The sequence below is a fragment of the Fusarium odoratissimum genome (assembly GCF_000260195.1).
Source record: "Fusarium odoratissimum NRRL 54006 unplaced genomic scaffold supercont1.5, whole genome shotgun sequence".
In the NCBI taxonomy this organism is placed as follows: domain Eukaryota; kingdom Fungi; phylum Ascomycota; class Sordariomycetes; order Hypocreales; family Nectriaceae; genus Fusarium; species Fusarium odoratissimum.
Genome location: NW_022158691.1, coordinates 1,334,566 through 1,357,292, shown reverse-complemented (window position 1 = coordinate 1,357,292; position 22,727 = coordinate 1,334,566). Strand labels below are relative to the sequence as shown.

Below are 22,727 nucleotides of genomic sequence, written 5' to 3'. Positions count from 1 at the left end.
TTCATTTATCCAGATTCTGGACGCCTGCGGTCTTCAGAGCTAGGTCCTGTGATGGCGCACTAATCATCACCTCTTGAACTACACTCACGCTCAGATTCAACCTTGCTCGCCTATAATTTACATGAGTTAAACTTTTAATATTCAACTATTTCAAATTTTGCTGATATAAGCCTTTTCATGAGAAGGCAATTGCGAGACAGATTAATAGCTTATATCGATCATCTTCAGTTCAAACTTCGAGAACAAGAGAGAAAAGGATAATGCAAGCTCTAGGTTGCACTCACTAACTAATCTCGCATGCTGTAAACTAAGTGATGTGGCATGGCGGTTATCATGACGAGGTCTTTGTTCCTGAGATCTTGAAAAGCCAGATGATTTACTGTCCAAGGATAGACTCTAGAGCCAATGATAGATATCAGCTACTTATGGAGGTCTCTTGTTCAAATGTTTCAAGCAAGATAATTAACTTCGAGGGGATACTGGAGACCGGCATGATAAGATCCTGTCCCGGATGGTCCAACAAGGCATTGTACAAGATATACTTGACCGGCGAGCCACGACGGGGGCCATTCCATCTATATTGAGGATACAGTCAGGATGTGGGTGCAGAACCAGAACCAACACTTATCATGTGCCTTATAGACTCCCTTGGCTTTTCCTCTGGGAGTTCTCAATAAACAAGTGCATGTTGCTTTGTTTATTTCATCCCAAGAAATCATGCTAGTCCACTATCACCAAACTTATCTGATTTGTGCAGCCTGAACAAGACACTTGGAGACTTACAATATTCAACAGTCCCTATCTCGTACGATGGCATTTGAGTTTTATTAGCATCAACTGGAAATTTGCCAAGTGTCGTCACAAGCAGTGAGTTCGACCAATGCAATAAAGCTCAACAAAGTATGTTGAGCTCAACGTGCCATAATACGCTTAGCATACAGTATAAAATAGAGAAGGAAACACGATGTCATTCTATACACTGCCAGAGAAGCACGCCAGTTGTTGTGACATGTCCGGATCATTATGACTTGTGTCAGGCCCAGAGGTCATCAGCAATATAGGTATGCACAATCACAAGCAAGTTCATACGAGTAAGGACTAAACTGAAACAGTCGCGAGCTCCTGATTCTTTGATACTTACTCTCAGGACTTCTGATGCGGGAGCTATGTGAAGATTTACGGTTAGGGCTATGATGGAGTGCCCGAACGGTCTAGGTTAACCAGCTTGCACATGGTGCAAATAGAGATATAGTTACCTAATAATCATTATCAGACACTGCTGGATAATCTCTGGACCATAAGATGTACATCCTAATACGGTTGTAATCCGTCAAACTTCGTGGTGCTGATGTTAACCTTGACGTTATTTTCAAAACTTTAGGTAGTCTTGAGTCAAATTCAAGTGTCTTTCGAGGCAGAGATGAAATACTTCATGGAAGGCGGTCACTGAAACCTGGAGTGCATGTACTTGGGCTTGAAATACATATGATTTGGCAAAGAAGCAAGGAAGTGCTGAAGAAAGCCGAAACCTGAAAGATGCAGACTCTCCGTTGAAATACTCTTCACATTCGAGCTGAACACCTGTATCACAGCGCTATCTTATCAAAGGGGCTGAGTACATACTAGTAAGGTCAAGACCCAGCAATATCACTCTTGGGATAGTCAAAGAGAATGATAGGCATGGTCATCGAAAGAAATGTTGTTGCCAATCAGACATCAAATACAGCGAGACATCTTCTGTGTAACTCTCTCAGCATGCTCATACCATTCAGTGACAGAATTAGGAGAGTAATGTTGGGATGTCTTTTCACATCTATGCTCCCGCCGAGAAGTTTACTCTTCCCCAGACACGAGTCTCGCTTGTTGCTATTCTTTGACATAGATACTCACCAATAATGTTTCTTTGTGTAAACCAATCCCATTCCGGGCTTCGACAAAGACTAAACGCTACTATCCTTCCAACATTTTATCCTTGGATAGGCTTGGAGTTGCCAAGCACGTTAATACTCTTTCGATATATTCATAACTGGGCCAAACTGGACGAACTAGAGTGGCCATAAGGAATATATCAACCTACTCAGACCTTGTGCAATTCTACCCAAGTCCAGAGACGACCTACTCTTTATCAGCCTCTGACCCTACCATCAAAAGATCAAGTTTTGATATTCAAGTTTCAGTTCAGTACAGTCGAACAATACCAGCCCATCAAATCAGTGTTTTCAGCTTCCGCTGGCCTCTTGCTAAATGTGCTTTGCAGAACTAGACTCATAGGAACAATCTCAATCTGCCAAAGACTTCTCAACACTCCAAAGTCAATATGCAGCTGCCCCGATGATGCGTGATCGACAGGGTGCGCAACTCACATGACACATACGGAACGAGCCGTCATGTTAGGTCTTACAGTGACAGTCTACAGAGATGCCATTGAAACTCTGTCAAGACAATCGAAACTCAATTCTGCTGACGGCATGTGACACTCTTCCAACGAACTATGGCGTCAACCCTAAACTATCACAGTCTATTGCATCACGACAGCACCAAGATAATGACACTGTCACTAGGCTCAGTGAGCAACAGGGAAAAAGCAATGCCAAGTTAAAGAATACAGTTATAGCAAAGTAAATTAGCATGGCCGCAATGCTGGGATCAAGACGTATCAAAATGCATGCTTCCTCTCAGCTGCTCCAAGAGACTCCAATATGGAGACAGACCCATGCCCCGAAACTCCCTATACCAGCATGACCAGGTCATGGCAGAAAACATAAAATAAAGAGAACTAGACCAGAATACATAACACATTTCCTTCCCTACATGGTATACCAAGCCAGAAAGCGAGAGCCCATATATAAGCGCCATGCATCAACCGCAATGATAATCCTCCGGGTTTTAATCATAATCATGAATTCGTAACGAGATGGCCTCATTTAGGGGTCTCTGTCCCTTCTCCAATGCCGAGAGCTCTAACAAGGCTGCGGCGAATGCCCTTGCCACTTGTCGAATCGTCCTTGTCACGACCCAGCAGACCAAAGCTCATGCGGCGTACAGTACTGCCCGCGTTCTCTGAGGGGTTTGAGGGCTTCTTGGGTTTCTTCTTCTTGGCGACAGGAGCGGGAGCCATTGTCGGTCGTGGAGGCCACTCGCCATCTCGCTTCCAGCCAGTAACGCAAGCTCGAAGCATATCGGACAAATTAATAGGGCACGAGGGCTGAAGGCTGTGAATGATGACCTTGTCGTAGAGACTGAGATAGACAGAAGGTGTGATGGATGCACGCAGAGGGTTATTGGGAGGTAGGAGAGGCGGGGGGAGAGGAAGCAGGACCTCAACAGGATAATTTCGGCTGTCGGGAGGTGTCGACGGCGTGGTGTCTTTAGATCGAGCATTGCGAAGCTCGTCGCTTCTCGCGAGTGACGAATTGTCTGACGCATCACTGACTTGCGGCGGTAAAGTAGACGCGATTGTCGAGGCAGGAGGAGATGTTGACATGGAGCGACGGAAGAAGAATCGACGGGGAGATAGTGGTGACACAGCAGGGGGCGTTGCAGGCTTGGCCCGAACGCGAACAGTTCGTGCGCCCGTCCATGCATTTCGCCGCGCTTCGAAACAGGCGAGTCCTTCGTTCCATTCCATTTCCTTGCGAACTGCTCTCCTTCGCCTGGCGCGCTTGCCCTGGACCACAGCTTGGACAGTGGAGCCCACATTGTTGGGGTTGTCAAAGCGGAAAGGTGATCGCGAAGGGCCAGGCTCATCCTCATCATCAGAAAGATCTGAGGCCCAGTCTAGACGTGTGCGAAAGTTGACTAAATCTTCAGAGACAGTACTGTAGGTGGACTCGGCATCGCTGCCGTCTTCGTTATCTGATGACTCGGGGTCATCGACTTGGTAGCCATCATCCTCGTGCGTCTCATCTTGAATTGACTTTGTCGGTTCTGTGACATCGAGACTGGTGACAGCCTCAATTGCATCAGGTGTTTCAGATGCAGTGTCGACAACAGCGATGTCACCCTCAAGTAGTGGGGGCTCGACAACGCGAGAAGGCCATGGGAACTCCCAATCGTTCTTGACTTTGACGTCGAGATACCTCTTCACAGCTTCCTTCTGCTTCACCTTGTCCTTGCTGAGAAGGTCTGCGTGTTCCTCGCCGTACCAATCTGGTGTATTGGTTGGCAGCGGTGTCGGTAACTGGACCGAGTGGTGACGGAGCTTAGCGATGGGTGATCGCGGGCTCTTGTAAATATCCGAGAATATCATGTTTGAAGAAGTGCTTGCCCGGGCTTCGGTGGCCCTTGAGGCAAGTTGAGCGGTGTTTGTTGGCGATTGCTTTGAAGAGCCCAATGGCAATGCAGGTGACTCAGTAATTGGAGTTGTGGTAGCGGGTGTAGTATCGGTGGCGGCAATTGTCGAGCGAGAATGCGGGGGAGCGGATGCGACCTGAAGTAGAGGGTGGACGTTGGTTGGGGAGGATGATGTGATATCTCGAGTTGGCGATTGTCGTCGACTATGTTCGTGTTCTTGTATTTGATTTGGATCACTTGTCTTTGCGGCTGGATTATGTTATTAGACGATCCTCCTTAACAGGCAAAATGCAAAGTTTGAGAAGACAAAGTTTAGCAAAGGCGAAAGAAGCAGCAGCCAACAATTCTGAAGGGATGTGTGTGTGTGTGTGTACGTGGTACAGCACGGTTCGGGGGGGCCAAAGGGGATGGTTTATATGGAAGCAGGCGGTGGTATCGTTTAAGCGGAGGTGGCGTTGGAAGATCAGGTTAAGGTAAAGCGCTATTGACAGGGCTCGCATGGGTCATTTTTGAGTACTAGCGATGCTCCGAGTCGTTCTCGATGCGACTGACACGCTGCGGCTCCTTGTCCGATTGAAGAGGATGTGTCTCCTTATATGACGATGTGTTGTCGCTTAGGGAGAGGCATGTAACGCGGGGAACAGGGAGTTGAAGAGCCAAGGCACTGCAACTTATGATCGAAGCCAAGGTTGGAAAAAAAGCAAGCCAAGGCCCAATTGACGAGCTGTAACAGGAGAGAGGGAGGCAAAAGACTTGCTTGGCTCACCGGGACATGATCGGCAGCGGATCCCCAGAAACTAGAGCCGCAGTGGTAGCGTGGAGTGGATTTGCGATGTAATGCAATGCGAGACGAGACAAGACAAGGCAAGGCAAGACAAGACAGGAAAGGAATTGGCAGTAATTAACGTGAGACAGATGAAGAGGCGGAGATAAATAGGCAGAGTGAAGAAGCGACAAGAAGAATTAGACTTGTAGTTGTCTGAACAACTCGAGCGAATGTCTAACAACCCAGATTCCGAAATCAAATCAAGGACTAGGTTGTCTGATGCATCAAAAGCTTGGATACTTTGGAGGTCCTAGTCCCTGCATCTCCAGGCTCTGGGCAATTCAATCTAGCGGTGATCACTCGTGTGCGTGCAGCCGTGACCCTTGCATGGACGGACGAGCGAGCGAAACGAGTGAAAAGATGGGGTAAGGCTTGGTTTAGGTAGGCAAATTGGGTTAGGTTTTGAGTTTGTGTGCTGACCGAGAATAGCAGACGGTGTTGGCCGAGAACAGAACAGAAGAGAATACAGTAGATAGACAAAGAAAGTGATCAACTTACCACTGCCGATATCGACATTCGATGATTCTGTAGGTGCTGCAGTTGTAGACGACTGATGACGGTCGGAGCCGACGCAAGATGCTTGTTCACTACCAGCGCCAGCGCCAGCCCCAGAGCCAGAGCCAGGCGTTTTAAGCGGAGAAGGCGACATGACTGAAGAGGAAAGGAAGGCTGAAGAAGGAAAGTCTCAGTCGCTGTCTCTGTATTGAAGGGTTCTGCAGGGGTCCCAGTCCAGAACTGGAACGATTGACAGAGTTTTTGGCTTTTGGGGGCCTCAAGGTTCTGCTACCGGCTCTGGTTCTGGTTCTGGTTTTCGTTCTGGACCAGTTTACGGGTGGTCTGGTCTAGTCGAGTGCTTCTCGTTGCAGCAGCCAAGAAATACCGCACACAAGTCAAATGTCAGGTTATGATATTTCCGAGGCACAGACGTAACGTGCACCCGGAATGTGGGAGAGAAAACAATGATGGTGGTTGGCGGTAGCAGCAGCTTCTGCTCGAGTGTGCGTGCAGTGACTGAGTGAGGTTTGTGCGACAAATTTTGACGGCAAACCTGAGGTTCCGCGCGTGGTCACCCTAGACCCTGAGCTTCCCGGCCCCCTAAAATTCAGCGCCAGAGCCTGTGAGTGAGCCTGTGCGACAGCCCGATTCCCCACTGGACTGACTTGCTTGGGTTGCAATTGGAAGAGTCCTCTTTGGCTAGAGGTGGGATCTAATAATCCTTGTCCAAACACGGGAACGTACAGAAATTTATTGATACCTAAAATAAACGGGAGGGTTCGGTTCGCGCTTGTTTCCGACGGGTAAACGATGCATCCATCCATCACCTTTGGCCATTTTCGTATTATTTTTGTCTTGCTCTCTTGCATGTGAAGAAGAGACAGTGGACCAAATGTCGTGTGACTCTGGATAAACTCCCCTTTTCGCGATCGATGCATATTCGCTTACAGCTCAACCTAACCCAGTAAATGGAGACAAACTTTCAGGCTACAACTGGGGAGTAGCGGGGGATGAGGAATCACCAGCCACGGGGCAATCAGGCCTGAAGTTGGAAAAGCTGGAGCGGTCAATTGATCTTTCTCATTGGTTGACAAGAGTCAGCCGCCCAACTTGACACTCGATGCCCTGGACTGTTGATGCACGTGGACTCATCATGACAGTCACCTGCCTACCTACCTTACACATCAGATATCAATAATCACACTACCTATACAGATATTGCTCGAGAAAACAAGAAACTCGAGAATAACAAATATTATCGCGGCAATCTGTATCTCCATCTCCTCATTTCCACTTAAACTCTCATGTCTCGCTCACCGTTTCTCACTCAACTTTAAACTTCATGCCCCGGTTACCTCCATGTAAGGTAAGTTTAAGTGACGTAGACGCCGTTAAAATGATATGCAGGTAAATGCAATGTCAGACCATTACCATTTAAATAGTCGCCTATCGCGGTTGCTAACTATCAACCAACAACCATGGGCCATTCACTGTCTATGTCTGTTCCCGGCTTTGATAATACATCTTTGTAAATACTTTCCATTGTATCAATCAATCTGTTTCCAAAACGTCTGAAAGCCTTGGGAACCTGCATGTGGCCTCTCAGTAACAACAACACAAACACTATTGATCGCTGGCCTGACATCGGTTGCAAATTGAGATATTGAAATACATGCAAGAGCCTGCCATACCCATAGGTACATAAAGGAGCATGGTATGGATAAGCAATGTAGTAACAGATGTTCTGCTTCTCAAGAGATTGGTGGGCCGAGAGTGCTCATCAAAACACCATACTTAGCACGCCACCAACCAAGCTGCAAAGGGCTTCACTGCGAGAGATCATAACATATCACGATGTCAAGAGTCAATGAGAGCTAGGGGCTTTTTATTTTATGTTCATTTTTTTGTATTTTATAATTTTCTATGTCTCAAAAAAACCACCATCCAAACCATGAACCAAACATCCTTCTTCATCATTGGGCTCTGCCCCTAGCTGATCATCTATTCATTCTTCATTCTTCATCCTTCATATCCACCGCAAGCAACATCATTCTCATCATTCTCGCTCTCCTCTCATGACTCGTACTTTACTGCTGCGCGCCAGGACCAAAGCGAACCTCGCACTGGGGCAACGCGAGTTGCGGTACAAGGGCCTTCTTGGTGCGAGCCTTCTTCTTGGGCGCGGCACTGGCATCCTCACCCGCCTTGCGCTTGTTGTTGCCAGTCTTGGCGGTGTTGGTTGTGGTTGTGGAAGTAGGTAGAGTAGTGGTGGTTGTCTGGTTCAATACGGCAGGGTTCAGGAATACTCCCTCTGAGGCTCCATTAGTGGTGTTGTCTTGGCCCTGGGACTGCTAGTCGGGGTTGAAGACATTGCCCACATCACCAAACAGGTTGTTGTAAGGGTCTTGGGGGTGGAACTCGGGGCCCTGGGGAGGCTGGAAAGGGGCATCTTGAGTCTCTTGAGATGCCACAGCGGGAGAATACGGCATATCTACAAGGCTCACATTAGGTGCGGCAGGAGGCCAGGTTGAGGCAGGTCCAGTAGCGTTAGAAGAGTTGAAGTCTGAACAGCCAGCAACAGGGAACATAGTGTTGTTGTTGCCAGTAGTAGCGCTGGGGTCCTGAAGGTTGTTTTCAGGGAGGTCTTCAAGACTGGCAAAGATATCCAGAGGGACGTCGTCCAAAAAGGCCGGAATATCAGCTGGGGACATGCCTTCGGTCACTCCCGCGGTCTGCCTGTTCACGGCATCGACGTCGATAGAAGAGTCTATTCCCGCAATCAGCATAAGAACACTGCGATCAGTGTAGTTCAACTCACCACCAGCTCGGAACCGCTCAATGAGGCCAGCGCGCTCAGCGTCCAAGTCTCGATTGTATGGGTTGGGGATATCAGCAACAAAAACTGCAATGTCAGCCTGCTCTGGGAGAGGTCGATCGAGCTCGTTGGAGACTCTGCGCAGCTGGGTGCCTTGTTCATCGTCTCGGGGAAACATGGAGATCTCGTCACATGGCTCAGACAAAGTGTCCTTGTCTCTGAGGGACAGATCAGGTTGACAAGTCTTGAAAATGTCCAGAACGGGGACAGACAGGGAGGGGTCAACAATATGGGGCATAGAAGCATTGACTTCGATCTGAGCCAGCTGGTCTTGAGAGGTGACAGCAGAAGCATCCTCAGAATGGCCAACAAGCCATGCGGCAACAGCAGAAAGATCGTGATCAAGGGTTTTGGCAGCGCCAGAATCAGAGACGGGAGTCGATGGGGACTGGGAAGAGCCAGATTGCGTGGAGGAGAATTGAGCAAAAGGCTCAGTATCGAGAGGCAAGTCCTCGTAAGGGGTATTTCTGGTGTCAACAAACATGGGATCGAGGTCAGCAGGAATCTCAAAGCTGTGATCGTTGGTGTTGGTAAAGTCCTCAGTGGGCTGGAGGACGCTATCGTCCGAGGGGTTGAAAGGTTGGGAAGCGAAGTCGTTGCCAAGGAGGTTGGCCGTGGGTTGTTCGTTGGTGGTTTGAGAAGTGAAGCTGCTCTCTTGAGCGAGTTGAAGAGTTAAGTCACCGCCAGTGGTAGGTGGTTGAGTGATGCCAGCAGTGAATGACTGGGTGAAGTCACTGTCAAGGATAACTTGGGGAGGGGATAAGCTCATCGAAGGTTGCCGATTGAAAGCGTCGCCGCCAGCAAATCGTGCAGGGAGGGCAGTGTTACTCTGGATAGTGAAGGGGTCGTTGGAAGCTTGAGCGATAGGACCGTTGTTCAGAGAGAGCTGAGCGCCGAGAGTAGTGGCAAGTTGAGCATCGCCAGCGACGTTAGTAGTAGAAATAGTAGTAGTAGCAGTAGTAGTACTCTTGCGTCGCTTCTTGTTGACGATGTTCTCGGATGGGGTTTTGAGAACTCTAGTCTGCCTCGTAGCCTTGGATTTCCTGGTCCTCTTTGTAGACTTTGAGTTCTGGATCGGCTCGCCAGTCTTAGCAGCTTCATCCATGGCAGTCTTCTTCTCCGTTCGAATCTCTATCAGCATTCTATTGAGCTCTGCAGCGTCTAATTTCTTGGGTCCGGGGAGGTAGTAGACTATCAAACATGGTCAGTATTGGTGATTCACAATAATAGCGAGACCAGGAACAATGAAGCGAGGATCAAAACTTACTGTTGTAGCCATCACCTTGGGGTGTGATAGGCAAACCGTTTTCATCGCGAATCAATCGGGGGTCTTCAGGGTCGATGCGGACGACGCGGCGTTTGCTGGGAAAGATTTGCTCGCCGTTGTCCTCGGCCTCGCGAAGCTTCTTTTCCTTTGGAGTTAGCTTCTCGGGTCCATCAGAGCGCCGAGGAGCAAAGAGACCAGGAGCATAGACAGGCGCCTTGGACCAATCCTCGAAAGATGAAAAGCCATTTGAAGAAGCCGGGGTAGAAGGCTCCTCTGCTGAAGAGTCTTGGATAGGAGAAGTTTGGGCAGTTGGTGGCTGATCATCAAATAAGTTTGGGATGACGACCTTGAGAGATCCATCAATAAGGAATTCTTCGAGTTTGTGTTGAGGAGGAGGAGGGGCATGAGGTCTGACATCCTGGGGAAGAAGACGTGTACGAGGGTTCATTGCGAGGTTAGTGTTCATCACCCTTGAGACTTGAGTCAAGGAGCTGTCCCTCTGAGTCACATGAGAACCTCGCTCAGTCATGGAGTTTGGGTTGGCACTCAGGGCCGGAGCAGTCTGCATGGTGTTGCCACCCTGAGAACCAGAGGACTCAGTAGTTGGAGACACAGCAGTAGGAGACTGGGCCGCAACAGGCTCGTTTGTAGAGTTCTGTTCGATAGGAGATTGAACAGAAAGCAACTGTGCAATAGGATCCTGAGTAACGGAGGATGGCACAGGAAGAGGCTGAGTAGCAGAAGCTTGAGCAGCAGGTGTTCCAGGAGTAGAAGCACGAGGGCTAGGAACCTGAGTGGTAGGAGTTTGGTTTCGCTGCTGCATTCGCTGCTGTGTCTGAAGGATTGGCTGCATCTGAAGGGCTGGTCCGTGTTGGGGGTTGGACTGGGCAGAGGACCCAGACTGTCGCCTCATCATGCTGTTGATGATGGCTTGTTGCTGATTGATGCGCATCTCCATCTGCTGCATGTGCGCGTGCATTTGAGGAGTCATGTTGGATTGCATGTTGGCCATAGAGACGGCACTCTGCTGAGGCACAGGGCTGTTCTGAGCGGGAGTGAAGGAGGGCGCAGTGGCGCGAAGACCAGACATCTGCTGAACGAAACTCTGAGAGTCGTTCATGGCAGAAGCTTGGGTGTCGCTCATGAAGGGAGCCTGAACATTTCCCATGGGAGGAGTAGGAAAGAAAGGAGGCTGCATGCTCAGGTCATTCATGAAAGGCATCTGAGCATTACCAATGACCGAGTCTTGCATGTTGCCAAGGAATTGGTTCTGGCTGGTGAACATGAAGGGGGTCTGAGACTGAGTGAAGCTCTCAAAGCTGGGGTTGCCCGAGGCCATGTTGGGAGTAGAAGAGGAGTTTTGGACCCGCTGAGGGTTAAAGTGATGAGACCCAACCACCATGGGACTGTCGGAGTTGGTGTTGTTGTTTGTATTATCAAAAGGAGAAGTGAAACCACCAGTCATCTGGTTCTGGTTCTGGTTCTGCTGCATCTGGCCGAGGCCATTCTGATTCTGCTACAAAAGCAATGTTAGATATGAAATTCTTAGAGGGGAATTGAATGAGTGCAAGCTTGCCATGAACTGAGCAAACTGCTGCTGCTGCTGAAGGTTGTTGAACTGGAATGCATTTCCGTCCTGTGCCATGAAAGGCTGGTTCTGCTGCTGCGAAAAGTGTTAGTCGCTTTTCATCTCATTTCGTGTGCGCATGCGTATCATATGCGGAGAGATGATAACTTACCTGGCGAGCAGCTCCCTGCTGGGTATTTCTCTGGGCCATATTGGCCATGTTGGGTTGACGAGAAGACATGATGAAAGTCGCTGCTTCAAGATGGAGAAGTATATCTCGAGAATGCTGCTGGTTGTAAAGGTGCTTTGAGCGATCTTGGAGCAGAGTCGACAATTGTGAAATGGCTGAAAGCTGAAGCTGAGATGAAAGAATCAAGACTGCTAAGCAGAAAAGACTTGAGAATTGTGTAGGACGAGGGGGATATCCCGATGAATGAAGTGGTATGTAAAGAGTAGAGACGATGGAGTTGCCGCAAAGAGAGCTGGTTGAATCTCCACGACGCTCAAAGTCTCTCAACTCTGTGTATTCTCACGAGAAGAAACCAGGTTCGATAGACGAAAGCGAAGAGCGTAGAAATGAATCTGATATCAGATTGTTGGAAGATGCTGCGAAGCTGAAGCTGTGTGCATGAAATCTGACGATGGTGAGGAGAGAAAGAAGAGGAGGAGAGCAAGTTGGAGGTGAAAACATTTCTATATATTCGAGTCCGAGCCTTGGCGCTACTAAAGTGCTTGCATGTTCGAATAGAGGTGGTGGAGTTGGCAGTGCAAACGGCCGTCAAGGGCTGTCAAGGACCGACATGATGGCGTTTGGCCAGCCTGGCAGCTGTCAACACTTGCAGGCGTTTCTAGGCGCTCTCTAAGCCGCTGAGATAGTTACTTGTGGAGCGCCGTACTTTCCTTGATGTTAAGACATCGTGCTACTGCTGTTGGCTGAGTATCGGAAGTTGGTGACTTTGGTGTTGTTGAATTTTGGGCATACGAGGTTTTATACTACGAGATATCACTACATGTCAAAACACAATGACCAAATCTACCCCCTTTCACCTCATAATCAAAGATCATTCATCTCGGCCTTGTCAATCGATAAAACATTTTGCAGGTATCTCGACTCAATGGCGTTGAGTTGCTCCTCATTGTATCGGCACTTACACTGCCCTCAGCTATCGGTCCGCCCTTTGATATTGTCGGCTAACGGCAACGTTTTGAGCTATTGTTCCTTCGCTCAATAGAGCTGTTCGAGATGGTCCTAGCTTCTAGGAAGTGGGCCCGAGTTGCTGAGGGTTTCGCATGCCAAATCGTTGCTACCTGTAGTCTTGTCTGCATATCATTGTCGAACGGCGACATTGCAAACGCGGCAAAGACAGTACAAGTCTCCGTAAAGTGAGCCCTTAAGCACAGGATATCTTCTCTAACCGACGAAACAACTTCAGGTAATCGTTTATTCGAATCACCACGAGTTTACGGGACTGTGCGTTGCGGTTCTGTGGTACAGTGTCAGCGGCTGGCACGCTTAGAGATGGCATTCACAAGGAAACTATAGGTCAGCCCCCACTGCCTGCCCACGGCCGTCATCGGCGCACGTCGAGAAGAGCTTGCATATCCATTACGTGTTGGATCAATTTATATAGAGTGGTTGCAGGAATGTTAGTGGGGTTGGATGAGTGGCCCAAAGCCAAGTAATATTATCTATGTGTATCCGTACGGCCAAGACAAATAAAAAACCACTTAAAGATTCCCTTTGAATTCTTCTTGAAATTCACGTTTCGATATTTCAGATAAACCAACTGAATTATGATCTGCCTGGGTGCTCGAAATGCATTGAACTACCAGGAGTCGGTATTCAATAAACACACGATGACGCCTCCTTAAGCAACTTCCTGGACCATCTTACCCGGTGCCTGTTTAGATGCAGGCTTAAAAAGCTGGCCGGCCGGGCTGTCAAGCATCTCTTCTGTCACTGCCACTCGAACGCCATTTTTGTTGCTGACCCACCGAACGAAGACAGGATCAGGCTTGTTCGAATCTTCTGAACCGCCGGCGCCAGCAGCTGCAGCCTTGCGGTTGATCTTGGGAGCTTGCTTTTTAAGGAGTTTGTTGATCGTTTCCATCTGTAATCTGGGGTCAGCACACACCTTCTGTTTAATTCAATTCTAAGCTTACCTTTACTTCCTCATTTCGCTTTTCACTCAAGTTGCGGCGCCGCCGGGCCATCTCCTGTCGACGCATGGACAATTCCTCAGCTGTAAAAACCTTCTTCGCTTGTACCTCTGCGAACATGTATTAGTATTGCAAGTGTAAGCATAAGTATTAGACTCACCATCTGACAGCTTCATGTACTGATGCGCGTTGTCATCTTCAAATCGAGCTCGTTGCCGCTTTGTCATTTTGGTGAGATCGACAGACTCGTCTGGGTTACCATCTTCGTCATCATCGTCGTCGTCGTCGCCTCCGTCGCCTTCATCATCTTCTTCCTCATCTTCTTCGTCTTCGTCATCCTCATCTCCTTCTTGGCCTGCGACCTCGATCTCCTCGCCTTCAGCATCCTCGTCACCATCGTCAGCCATGGTCTCATCACCAAAACCCATAGTCTCGTCTCCAGCGTCGCTATCAGCGGGGTCACTAAGCTCGTCGTCGTCATCATCATCCTGAATGACCTTGGCAGCCGATGCTCGAGGTGCTGGCTTGGACCGGGCTGGTTTGGAAACAGTGATGGTCGGGGGAGCTAGATCCATATCGATGTCCCCCTCAGCATCCTCCTCACCCTCAGCATCAACATCCATCTCATCGTCATCATCTTCCTCCACCTCAATCTCTGCCTCCTCTTCCTCCTCTTCATCTTCGTCGGGGCTTGAGTCAACCACATAACTTTTCTTAGCTCCTCGATTCCGCTTTCCGGATACGATTTCTCCACCTTCAAAGCCACGCTCCCCGCGTGTAGCCTGTCGTAGTTTGTTGGAAGGAAGTTTGACAGTCAAACTCAAATGACGATCGCCACCTGGTGATGAGGCATCATCTCGGGAGACGGACACGCCTGAGGCGCGACCAGATCGTCGTGACGACATGCTTCTTTCGCTTCTTTCTGGAGAGTCAGCCCATCTGGCATGAACAGAGATGACTTCATTGGCCTTAGTGGCCGCTGAGCGACGTGGACGCGAACCCATGATGATAGATGCCCGCACTGGCGGGGCCTGGGGTGGATGGTAGAAACAAGATAAGGAAAGTGGGAAATAATTAGTGGCATGCGAAGTGAAGGGTGGGTTGTATTTGTATCAGGATAGAGTTCAAGGAGTTCTGGGGTCCCAGGGAAGATCGCGAAAACTTAAATATGTGAAGTTAAATGAGTTGGATGACAGAAGAGGAAAGTGATTGGAAGACAAGTTTGCAGTTTTTGGTGTTGACAAGGCTGAAATAAGCTCAATTCGTTGGGGCAAGCACGACTGGAGTGAGACAGCAGGAGCAGGAGCAGGAGCCAAGAGCCACCTAACAAGGGATTGGCTGGAAGGAACAGGCAGGGCCAGAGGCAGGACAGGGCAAGTACAGCTCGGATGTTGGTGGCGATTGCCGTTGGCGAGATAGGATAGGACAGGATAGGCTGGAGTCTGGACTTTTGTAGTGTAGGTAGTGTCGGTGACTCTTCATTGGTGAAAAGACGACTTGAGCTTGAAGCTTGAAGGATGCGAGGCTGAAGATAAACGGCCAACTAATGCAATTTGTCCTGCAACCAGTCAAGCCAATCAATCAATCAATCGACCAACCAAGGACTGACTACCTAACTACGTGAGACCTCTCGTCTGCGATTACCGCTGAATCAGGGATTCCTATAAGCGGGATCCTGCACATGGCTGAGGATCATCGGCCAGGCCAGTCCAGGAATATCCTAATCCTGTGATAGCCCAGACAAACTGCCGATATCAAAGGCTAATACAGAATAGCTTAGGAGAGAAGCTTATCATCGTCGGTTGCATTGAGAGAATTTGGCGACAGCCGCGGAAAGGATTACAGAGACGGACGGGACTGGGTTGACGGAATTGGTGTTGTTTTGCTGCGACCAAACAAAGGGAGAGACAACCAAGAGGAAAATTCACAACTCACCTGTTACAAATTTTGAATGCCTTGGTATTGGTCACACCACACCAGCTTTGTCACCGATTAACTTTCACTTGCCTGCTTCCTTGCCCTTTAGACGGCCAGCAGTTGGTAATTGGGTTTTAGCCGCTTCCAAACGCTTCACCCCGAACAGGGTCTGACTGAGCCAAGAGCTGGAGACTCAAGCGCAATCGCTATTCCCAGGGCACAAGCACACAAGTTGCTTAACTTGTTGGGACCGACAGACGATGCAGTACGAGGCTCGTGAGACGAGCGCCGTTACACGTTGTTGCTGCGTCCTGCTTCTGGCGGTAGAATTGCCTGCCGCGATGAGATTGGCTGATAGGAGATGATGGCGCTGAATCTTTTTGGCGCAAGAACTTGATGGCGCGATTCCGGTGTCTTGAGTAGAATGTGAAAGGGTAGTGCGGATGGGATTTGTAATTGTTGAGGAGTCTAGGCGTTCACCGAGGTTCCTTGATGGTACAGGCGATCGTTCACTTGAGATATTGTCTGGAATTGATGTTCTCAGGTGAATGCGCGTTCTGGCCGTGCTACCGTTTAGTACGATCCCGTTCTATTTCCAGTAACGGCTCCAGTATTAAACGGAGTGGCTACCGTAACGTATACTGCAAGTCTGGCTTGCTCGACGGCATCAACGCGTATTAACATGTGTTTCTTGGGCTCTTCAATATAAGGAAGGCCTTGCGAGTAAATTTTGCAAGTAAAGGCATATTTTCTAATTGAATACCATGGCTTGATGGCGGTATGTACTCCAATATCGTACTTACATAAGGTGTCTACACAATCAGATACTGTTTCCTCCCCACAAGAAACCCCGGACTCATGAAGCAGCCTAAGGTAGACTCCACCGTTATCGGCAGGAGTACCGAGGCATGTGCCTACCTCGCCGAACCTTGCCTACACCTCGGAAACCACAAACATTTCCCTTCCATCCTCTATTTCAACGTTTCCGTTAATCTTCCAGCATTGTAAACAGTCGCGTGACACTATCAAACATGAGCGACTCAGATTCCAATCCCGCCATCCCAAGCTGGCAGAAGGCGCAATCCGACGAGACCGATAGCCAAAACACCGAACCGGCCCCGACACCGTCCGCGAGCAGCTCAACGTCAGAAGTTGATGGGTCAGCGGTAGAAACAACAGCAGAAGAGACGTCGCAGCCGGAAAATGCGACAGACGATCCAGAAAGACTCGAGGTTGCGAGACGCTTTCTCGAGAATGACGCTGTGCGACACGCGCCTCATGAGAAGAAGGTCGAGTTCTTGAAGTCCAAAGGCATTGACGAAGCCGAAATACACGCGCTTCTTGGCCAAGACGAATCCACAACAGAGACAGAGGTTTCTATTACTTCTTATATTGCTCCCAAGTACTATGCTGACAATTTCAAGGCCCCAACCTTAGAAACAACCAATTCTTATGCTCCAACACCCACCGAAACTCTCCCGCCAACACCAGCTTCCCATCCGCCCGTCGACCGACCCCCAGTCGTCACATACCCTGAATTCCTTGCGAAGGCACCCCGTCCTCCTCCTCTCGTTACAAAGGAGCGTCTTTTCAACGCCCTCTACGCAGTCACTGGCCTTTCCACCCTCATCTATGGCACAAGTCGTTACGTTATTCGGCCTATGGTTGACAGTCAGGCCGAAGCCCGTACAGATTTCCACGACCTGACCTCGCGAAAACTCGATGCCCTCGTCGCAAAGCTTGAAAAGACCGTCTCCGAGGTTCCTCCCAAGAAACCCATCGCCGCAGTCGAGGAGGAGAGCGATGCTGAAGACCCTACGGAGATGTTCCACAGGGACATGGGCACTCAAACCACATTCCCCATAAGCTCTGTGACAGCGATGACAGACTCCAAGAATAACGAGTCAGCTGCCAAGCATAACACCAATCAACTGGCTAGTTTGAACAAGACTCTTTCTGGCCTGAAGGATGAATACCGTTCCCAGAGCGAAGGCATGGATAAGATCAAAACTGCTGTTGACGTGCTACGGGATGACCTCGACACAATGACGTACACTGCGTATCCCGATCACAGTACTGGCTATGACTTGTACGGCCGCTCACGCAAGCCTGAGCCAGATGATGAAATCCGCAAGGTGCGGGATAACATCCGGCGTGTGAAGGGAGTCTTGCTAAGCACGAGAAACTTCCCCGCCTCGGCACGATGATTTATTTCTGAAACCAGGTTCTAAAAACGGCAATTCATATCATCTGTGTTGCTCTCGGGAAAGCTTTCATAATGTACATTTAGTCTTTACAGTACTCCATCGTCATACATAACCATGTCAATATACCCCCTACACATCCATCCATCATGGTATCACGTAGAAATGAACCCCTCCATGCGGCATGCCCTAGTTATTTGCCTCCTTGGCCCTCCGCTCTGAGCCCATATCAGGTCGCTCAGGGACTTCGATTGAATGTTTGGAGAAAAAGGCTGGCCACGGCATAACCCTAATATGCTCGAAACCTCGGCCTTCTTGTACCTGCTCATCGTACCAGTCCAGAGTTGGTCTGAAGACAAAATTCATCGTTCTTCCGCGGTATCCCTCACTCCTTTTATTTGCGCAATGCATAAAGAGGCGGTTTTTGCACTTGGTCGGCCGATCCATATTCTTCCCACGAGGAGCATGAAAAACAATCTTCAGGTCCTCATCTGCCGCATCATTTGTATCCGTAGGTTCATCAATGTCCATTGCCTCTGGAGAGGGTGGCCGTGATCTGATGGGCGCATTCCCTGGTCTGACTTCCCTCCATCCCTGAGATATCATCACTGGCGGTACGGCTGGAATAGATGCCTTCAGATTCCTCATAAGATGCTGAAGCTGGTGGATAGTGATATCGACAGGGTCAATAAGCCCCTGCGGAATCACATCTGGTCCCCCAATCCATACTTTCGCCAGCGGCATTTTGTTGTGGGGCTCTTCAGCAAGCCGTATCATTTCGCGTTGTGCTTCAATAAGTTCCCCATCGTAAACGTATGAATCATTGTCCGGCATTTTCATGACAGGGTCCCATATTATCAACTCCATTGCACGCCATGGCTTCTTGAATACCTCAATAGGTCTGTATACAGCAATCCACGGCCGTTGGTTCTTGTTTGTGGCTTCTCGATTGTCGCCGTACTTCCAGGATCCTTCAATCGTGTAGCAGAAGGCCACACCAGTATTGATAAAGGTGTGGCCATGAATCCTTTCATTGAAATAGCGAAGGCATCTATCGTATGTTTCGAACTCGGGAAAATCATGTGCCATATCCATATTCCAGTAAGAGACGGGGCAAGTGAAGACTGCCTGGGGGCCCCAGTCCCTGTCCCGAATATTGTTTTCTAGTTTTCCTAGGAAGTGCTTGAACGATACAGCGTCATCGCGAGGGATTAATTGGAGTCTTTTCTGAGGTGTTCTCTCCACAGCTGATTGATTCTGCGCGACAAGGGAGGAGCCGGCAGGGTTAACTTTTCCCCAAACATCACCTGGGTTACCCAAAGTTGAGGGAGTATATTGGGGGATCCGGATCTGGTGAGTGAGTCTCTGAATGCCAGCATTAGGGCTTGATCCGAGCACGGTGAAATGCCGATACTGGTCCAAATTCAAAATAGACCACCACCCAAACCAGTTGACAAGACTCTGCTCATCGTTGCCATCAATCGAATCAGGCGCGAACACCAGAGCCGGTTGGTCATCGTCCGAAGGTCCTGTTATCTCTCTGACATGTTGCAAGCACTTAAAAAGAGCATCGATTTCTTTCTCGGCTGTCGCTTTGTCCTCTTCACGTACTCGGATACTCTCTAAATGCGTCTCCCAGTCTTCCTTGACCCCAACAGCTACCTCGTGAACCCAATTCTCAAACTCGGCACATACGATGAGCGTAAAAGCGCCGCGATGTTGCAGCCAATATTTGTAAGCCCACTTGAAGAAAGCCCAGGCCTGCTGAGGCTGTGAGATAACAAAACTGGGAGTAACTAATACAGCTTTCTTCTGTCCGCAGATAGTTTGCAGAGTGACATCCCCGATCCGGGATGGTTGGCCAAGAGAGGGATAAAAGGGTGAAGGTTGCAGAGATATGGAAAAGAGGCGGAAATTGAAGTTTGGCACGTTGTGAAGGAGAGTCCAGACTGAAGGAAACAGTCGCGTGGCCCATATTGCTTCTTCATGCACGATGACCACGCCTTGGTCTAGCTTCCTGAAGCTAGACCAGTGTCCAGTGGTGAGGCTAGAAAGCAACCTACACTGAGGGTTGCAACTTCGTAGCCACCCGCTCAGAAAGTGAGCTTCTTCCACAGCATTCGTTGGAAATACCAGGAAGAAGTTGTGGTTGCTATAATCCATGAGGGCCTTTTCTGGTAGTAATTGCTCATACTGGAATCCCAAAAGCCGGTTGAAAACTGTCGGTATCATTTGTGGCAGGACATCGCCACCGCCAACGCCCTCTGGAAGTACAATCGGCGCAAGCGAGCGCGTTATCAGGTGAGGAGAAGGCCGAAACAAGTAAAAATGTAGTAATACAGACTCTTTAAACGATGCATATAGGAAGATGCACAGTTCTTGGTGATGTAGGAGAACCCCCACAGATCTTACACAGAGCCAATTCGCAACTGTAGCCAAACTATCTAGGTCGCCATTGCTTGTCACTGAGCCGGTGCCCAGCTTGGCAGCAGCCAGGGCAGTCTCTTGAGACCAGAAGTCCCGCGTCATACAAGAGTGTGTGAAAATTAGGATGGGGTGCTGTTCAAAGATACCCGACCAAGGCTGCCCATTCTGATCCTCGTCTCTTTCAAAAATAACCGAGAATGTTTCCCGACTTCCTGGGCCAAACTGCACTTCCGTGGTGATGGATTTGTTAGAAGAGCTCGATTCATCATTCATAATAGGGGCTCTCCCAGCCCAACATTCTTGGTTGTCTGAAGCCTTTGTCTGGAAGGTCGACTCGGATTGTGGCCCAGCGTTTGTCTCGGCTTCACGAGGGTCATCTTCTATTTTAATTGATGTCGTCGCTCGAATGAGAGAATCCTCGCGTAAGAAGAGACTTTCCTCTCGCTCTCCACGGGCGGGTATCGTTGCCTCTTCAACGGTGCCCCAACTAATTGACTTCTTGGGCTTTGACTTTGGGGCCTCGGAAATGATTTCAGCAGAGTTCTTATTTTGTCGGATGGGTTTGACTGTTTCATTCGGAATTTCGGGACGCAACGGTAAGGCAGTCAGACCGTCGGCAGATCGCTCCGCTGGGTTCAGAGAGATGAGGTCTGTCGGTAGTTTTGCAGGTGCAGCGCTTTCTCTGTCGCGACCTGCTTTTTGTATGATCCTCACATACCGTGGCTTCAAAAGCTTCGACTGTTTGGTGGAATCTTTAGCAGCTTCGGCCAGAGTTGTGCGCTGCTTTCTCACTGTGCCCCCTGAAAATACGTTTCCTGTGAAGGCTTGCGCAGGTCGGGTCTTGCGAGCCTTTGTCGGTTGCTCCTTGCGTAGGCGACTATCGGTCCGCTTTATCGGTCCACGAACGCCGAACTTTGATGACAAGAGATTGCTTGAAGCAACTGGCTTTTGTGGTGGTCTCTTGTTATCAGCAAGGACTTTGCTTGGTTGCCGTCGCAGTGGTGGCTTCTGGCTGATTGAGGATGCGGATGGGATTGTAGTTGTAGTCGCAGCTGAGTTCATTGGCGGTCGTGGAGGCTGATGGACAGATGCTATGCTGTTTCGACGACTACTTTTTGGCGAACTATCTTCACTTAGGCTTGCGGAAGCTCTTTGTGTTTTGTCGAAATGTTGTGACAGGTGTCCGACCTCAACATCCATGTCAATGTCTGTGACTACAGACGGACTAGAGACGACAGAACCGCTGGGCTCTTCACCATCTGGAAATCGATCGGCCCATTTAAGATGATCTTCCATCTCTACGAACGAGGTTTCCTCTTCGCCTCTCAGCCTTCTGCGCCGATTTCTTTCTTGGTGGCGGTCGAGCTTGGCAGCATATTTGGACTTGACGGCATTCTTCCAATCTCGAATGTTCTTGAACATGTCAAAATCATCCCGCGGTTTTGTTTTCTCCCAACCTTCCAGGAGGGCATTGCTCAAGTTTTCTGCAGGCTCCCAGGTTGCCTCGCACAAATCAAAGTTCTCCCATTCGATGAGATATCGTGGCAGGCCATCGATAGGCCATTCGGCCAATATTTCATTCACGGTCCATTCTTCATCATAGTCGTGTTCACTAACGATGGTGGAGACTATTGATTCACTATCAGAGTCATCCATTTGGGCGTCTTTTGGCGTATGCTCTTCATGTGTATCATAAGGTTCAACCGCCAACAGCCGCTGATACTTTCCCACTCTTAAAAGAAATGAAGTCAGCCGTGGTTTTGCAATGAACAAGGTGGAGTAGTCAAACTCACTGAGGTATACGGTTGAGTTTGTTTCGTATTGAATAGAGTTGATTTGAGATTTTGTGAGTTTGCTTTTATTGACACCTCAGCGCGATGAATGAACTCCCAAATTTGGACGACAAGGTCTGATTTCGGTGAAGTGAGGGAGTGATTATAGAAATGAAATGAGATCACGGGCCGGTCTTGATCTCTTCTTTTCTCCTTTCTCTAACATTAAGCTAGAGCTTCACTCAGGCTGGGCGCGTGTGGGACCGGCTTGGCCTGGGCTGTTTGGAAGGTGCCTGCCAGGTCGCGAGATCACGTAAGCGGCTTAGTTCATCGACGCCTGTTAATCCCATATCCAAGGCACTGAGGTGCGAGTATAAAACCCAAATGAAATCCTCATTGATTTACGACTTGGAGATCAAATCATCTGCATGTGCAAGTGCTTTATCATAGACTCGTATCATCGATGGATGTGTCAGCTCTAAACCCTTGGTCTCTCCTTTTCATTTGCACAGTCCCTTGCTTGTCCAGAAAGCCTAACCTAGACCCCGACTTCATCGAGGCCATCCACCTGTTTGTTTGGCTTTAAACGTCTAATGACGACTCGAATCTTGCTGGAAGCATCCATAAGGCATATTGATTACATTCTCGGCATCTTTATTGTCAAGGACTAAGGTTCGGTTTTATATTGTCACAGTTGTCAAGATTGTTCCTCATGAACTCCACCCATAATAAACTAGTACGGCAAGCAGCTAGGTCGGCATATTCCTAACATCCATCGCTTCATGACTTCAAAACCAAGAAGAGCGGCGAAAATCCAGAGGTGCCTTGGCTCCTCAGTAAAATCGCCATGATTATAAAGTGTTCTGATAACATGCTCTAGTGGATCTAAGCGACTGTGACTCTATGGGCTTACCGACAGAAGAA

The 22,727-nt window shown here is 49.0% G+C and overlaps 5 protein-coding genes across 8 annotated transcripts; 2 read left to right on the top strand and 3 right to left on the bottom strand.

Annotated features, from left to right (window-relative positions):
* Nucleotides 1-2,339: 2,339 nt before the first annotated feature.
* Nucleotides 2,340-6,260, bottom strand: FOIG_04405 (uncharacterized protein). Of its 2 annotated transcripts, none has more exons than XM_031202623.1 (2): nucleotides 5,618-6,260; nucleotides 2,340-4,542 (listed from the first exon to the last, which is right to left on the bottom strand). In XM_031202623.1, exons 1-2 carry the CDS (start codon nucleotides 5,766-5,768, stop codon nucleotides 2,921-2,923), a joined length of 1,773 nt encoding a protein of 590 aa, XP_031068070.1. In that variant the 5' UTR covers nucleotides 5,769-6,260; the 3' UTR covers nucleotides 2,340-2,920. The 2 variants fall into 2 exon arrangements, with proteins under 2 accessions (XP_031068070.1, XP_031068071.1); XM_031202624.1 differs by lacking the exon at nucleotides 5,618-6,260 and adding an exon at nucleotides 5,051-5,074 and having other exon boundaries at nucleotides 2,396-4,542.
* A 541-nt stretch (nucleotides 6,261-6,801) lies between these two features.
* On the top strand, nucleotides 6,802-9,669 carry FOIG_04404 (uncharacterized protein). Its single transcript, XM_031202622.1, has 2 exons — nucleotides 6,802-7,288; nucleotides 7,354-9,669. Exon 2 carries the CDS (start codon nucleotides 8,719-8,721, stop codon nucleotides 9,163-9,165), a length of 447 nt encoding a protein of 148 aa, XP_031068069.1. The 5' UTR covers nucleotides 6,802-7,288; nucleotides 7,354-8,718; the 3' UTR covers nucleotides 9,166-9,669.
* Nucleotides 9,670-12,912: 3,243 nt separating this feature from the next.
* FOIG_04403 (uncharacterized protein) lies at nucleotides 12,913-15,988 on the bottom strand. 3 transcript variants are annotated; one of them, XM_031202621.1, is made up of 4 exons: nucleotides 15,419-15,988; nucleotides 13,644-14,401; nucleotides 13,487-13,593; nucleotides 12,913-13,434 (listed from the first exon to the last, which is right to left on the bottom strand). In XM_031202621.1, the coding sequence occupies exons 2-4, from the start codon at nucleotides 14,386-14,388 to the stop codon at nucleotides 13,192-13,194; spliced, it is 1,095 nt and encodes a 364-aa protein (XP_031068068.1). In that variant the 5' UTR covers nucleotides 14,389-14,401; nucleotides 15,419-15,988; the 3' UTR covers nucleotides 12,913-13,191. The 3 variants fall into 3 exon arrangements, with proteins under 3 accessions (XP_031068068.1, XP_031068067.1, XP_031068066.1); XM_031202620.1 differs by having other exon boundaries at nucleotides 14,484-15,928; XM_031202619.1 differs by having other exon boundaries at nucleotides 13,644-15,988.
* A 318-nt stretch (nucleotides 15,989-16,306) lies between these two features.
* FOIG_04402 (uncharacterized protein) lies at nucleotides 16,307-19,467 on the top strand. The gene is made up of 2 exons (XM_031202618.1): nucleotides 16,307-19,338; nucleotides 19,427-19,467. The coding sequence occupies exon 1, from the start codon at nucleotides 16,432-16,434 to the stop codon at nucleotides 17,605-17,607; it is 1,176 nt and encodes a 391-aa protein (XP_031068065.1). The 5' UTR covers nucleotides 16,307-16,431; the 3' UTR covers nucleotides 17,608-19,338; nucleotides 19,427-19,467.
* FOIG_04401 (uncharacterized protein) lies at nucleotides 16,775-22,266 on the bottom strand. Its single transcript, XM_031202617.1, has 2 exons — nucleotides 21,825-22,266; nucleotides 16,775-21,763 (listed from the first exon to the last, which is right to left on the bottom strand). Exon 2 carries the CDS (start codon nucleotides 21,685-21,687, stop codon nucleotides 17,794-17,796), a length of 3,894 nt encoding a protein of 1,297 aa, XP_031068064.1. The 5' UTR covers nucleotides 21,688-21,763; nucleotides 21,825-22,266; the 3' UTR covers nucleotides 16,775-17,793.
* Between the last annotated feature and the right edge of the window lie 461 nt (nucleotides 22,267-22,727).

Coding starts and splice junctions, on each gene's coding strand:
- FOIG_04404 (XM_031202622.1), top strand. CDS start 8,719: ATGGGGCATAGAAGCATTGACTTCGATCTGAGCCAGCTGGTCTTGAGA.
- FOIG_04403 (XM_031202619.1), bottom strand. CDS start 14,487: ATGGGTTCGCGTCCACGTCGCTCAGCGGCCACTAAGGCCAATGAAGTC. Junction 13,594..13,643: donor GTACATGAAGCTGTCAGATG/GTGAGTCTAATA, acceptor ACATGTTCGCAG/AGGTACAAGCGAAGAAGGTT. Junction 13,435..13,486: donor AGCGAAATGAGGAAGTAAAG/GTAAGCTTAGAA, acceptor CCCAGATTACAG/ATGGAAACGATCAACAAACT.
- FOIG_04405 (XM_031202623.1), bottom strand. CDS start 5,768: ATGTCGCCTTCTCCGCTTAAAACGCCTGGCTCTGGCTCTGGGGCTGGC. Junction 4,543..5,617: donor GAATGTCGATATCGGCAGTG/GTAAGTTGATCA, acceptor AACATAATCCAG/CCGCAAAGACAAGTGATCCA.
- FOIG_04401 (XM_031202617.1), bottom strand. CDS start 21,687: ATGGATGACTCTGATAGTGAATCAATAGTCTCCACCATCGTTAGTGAA.
- FOIG_04402 (XM_031202618.1), top strand. CDS start 16,432: ATGAGCGACTCAGATTCCAATCCCGCCATCCCAAGCTGGCAGAAGGCG.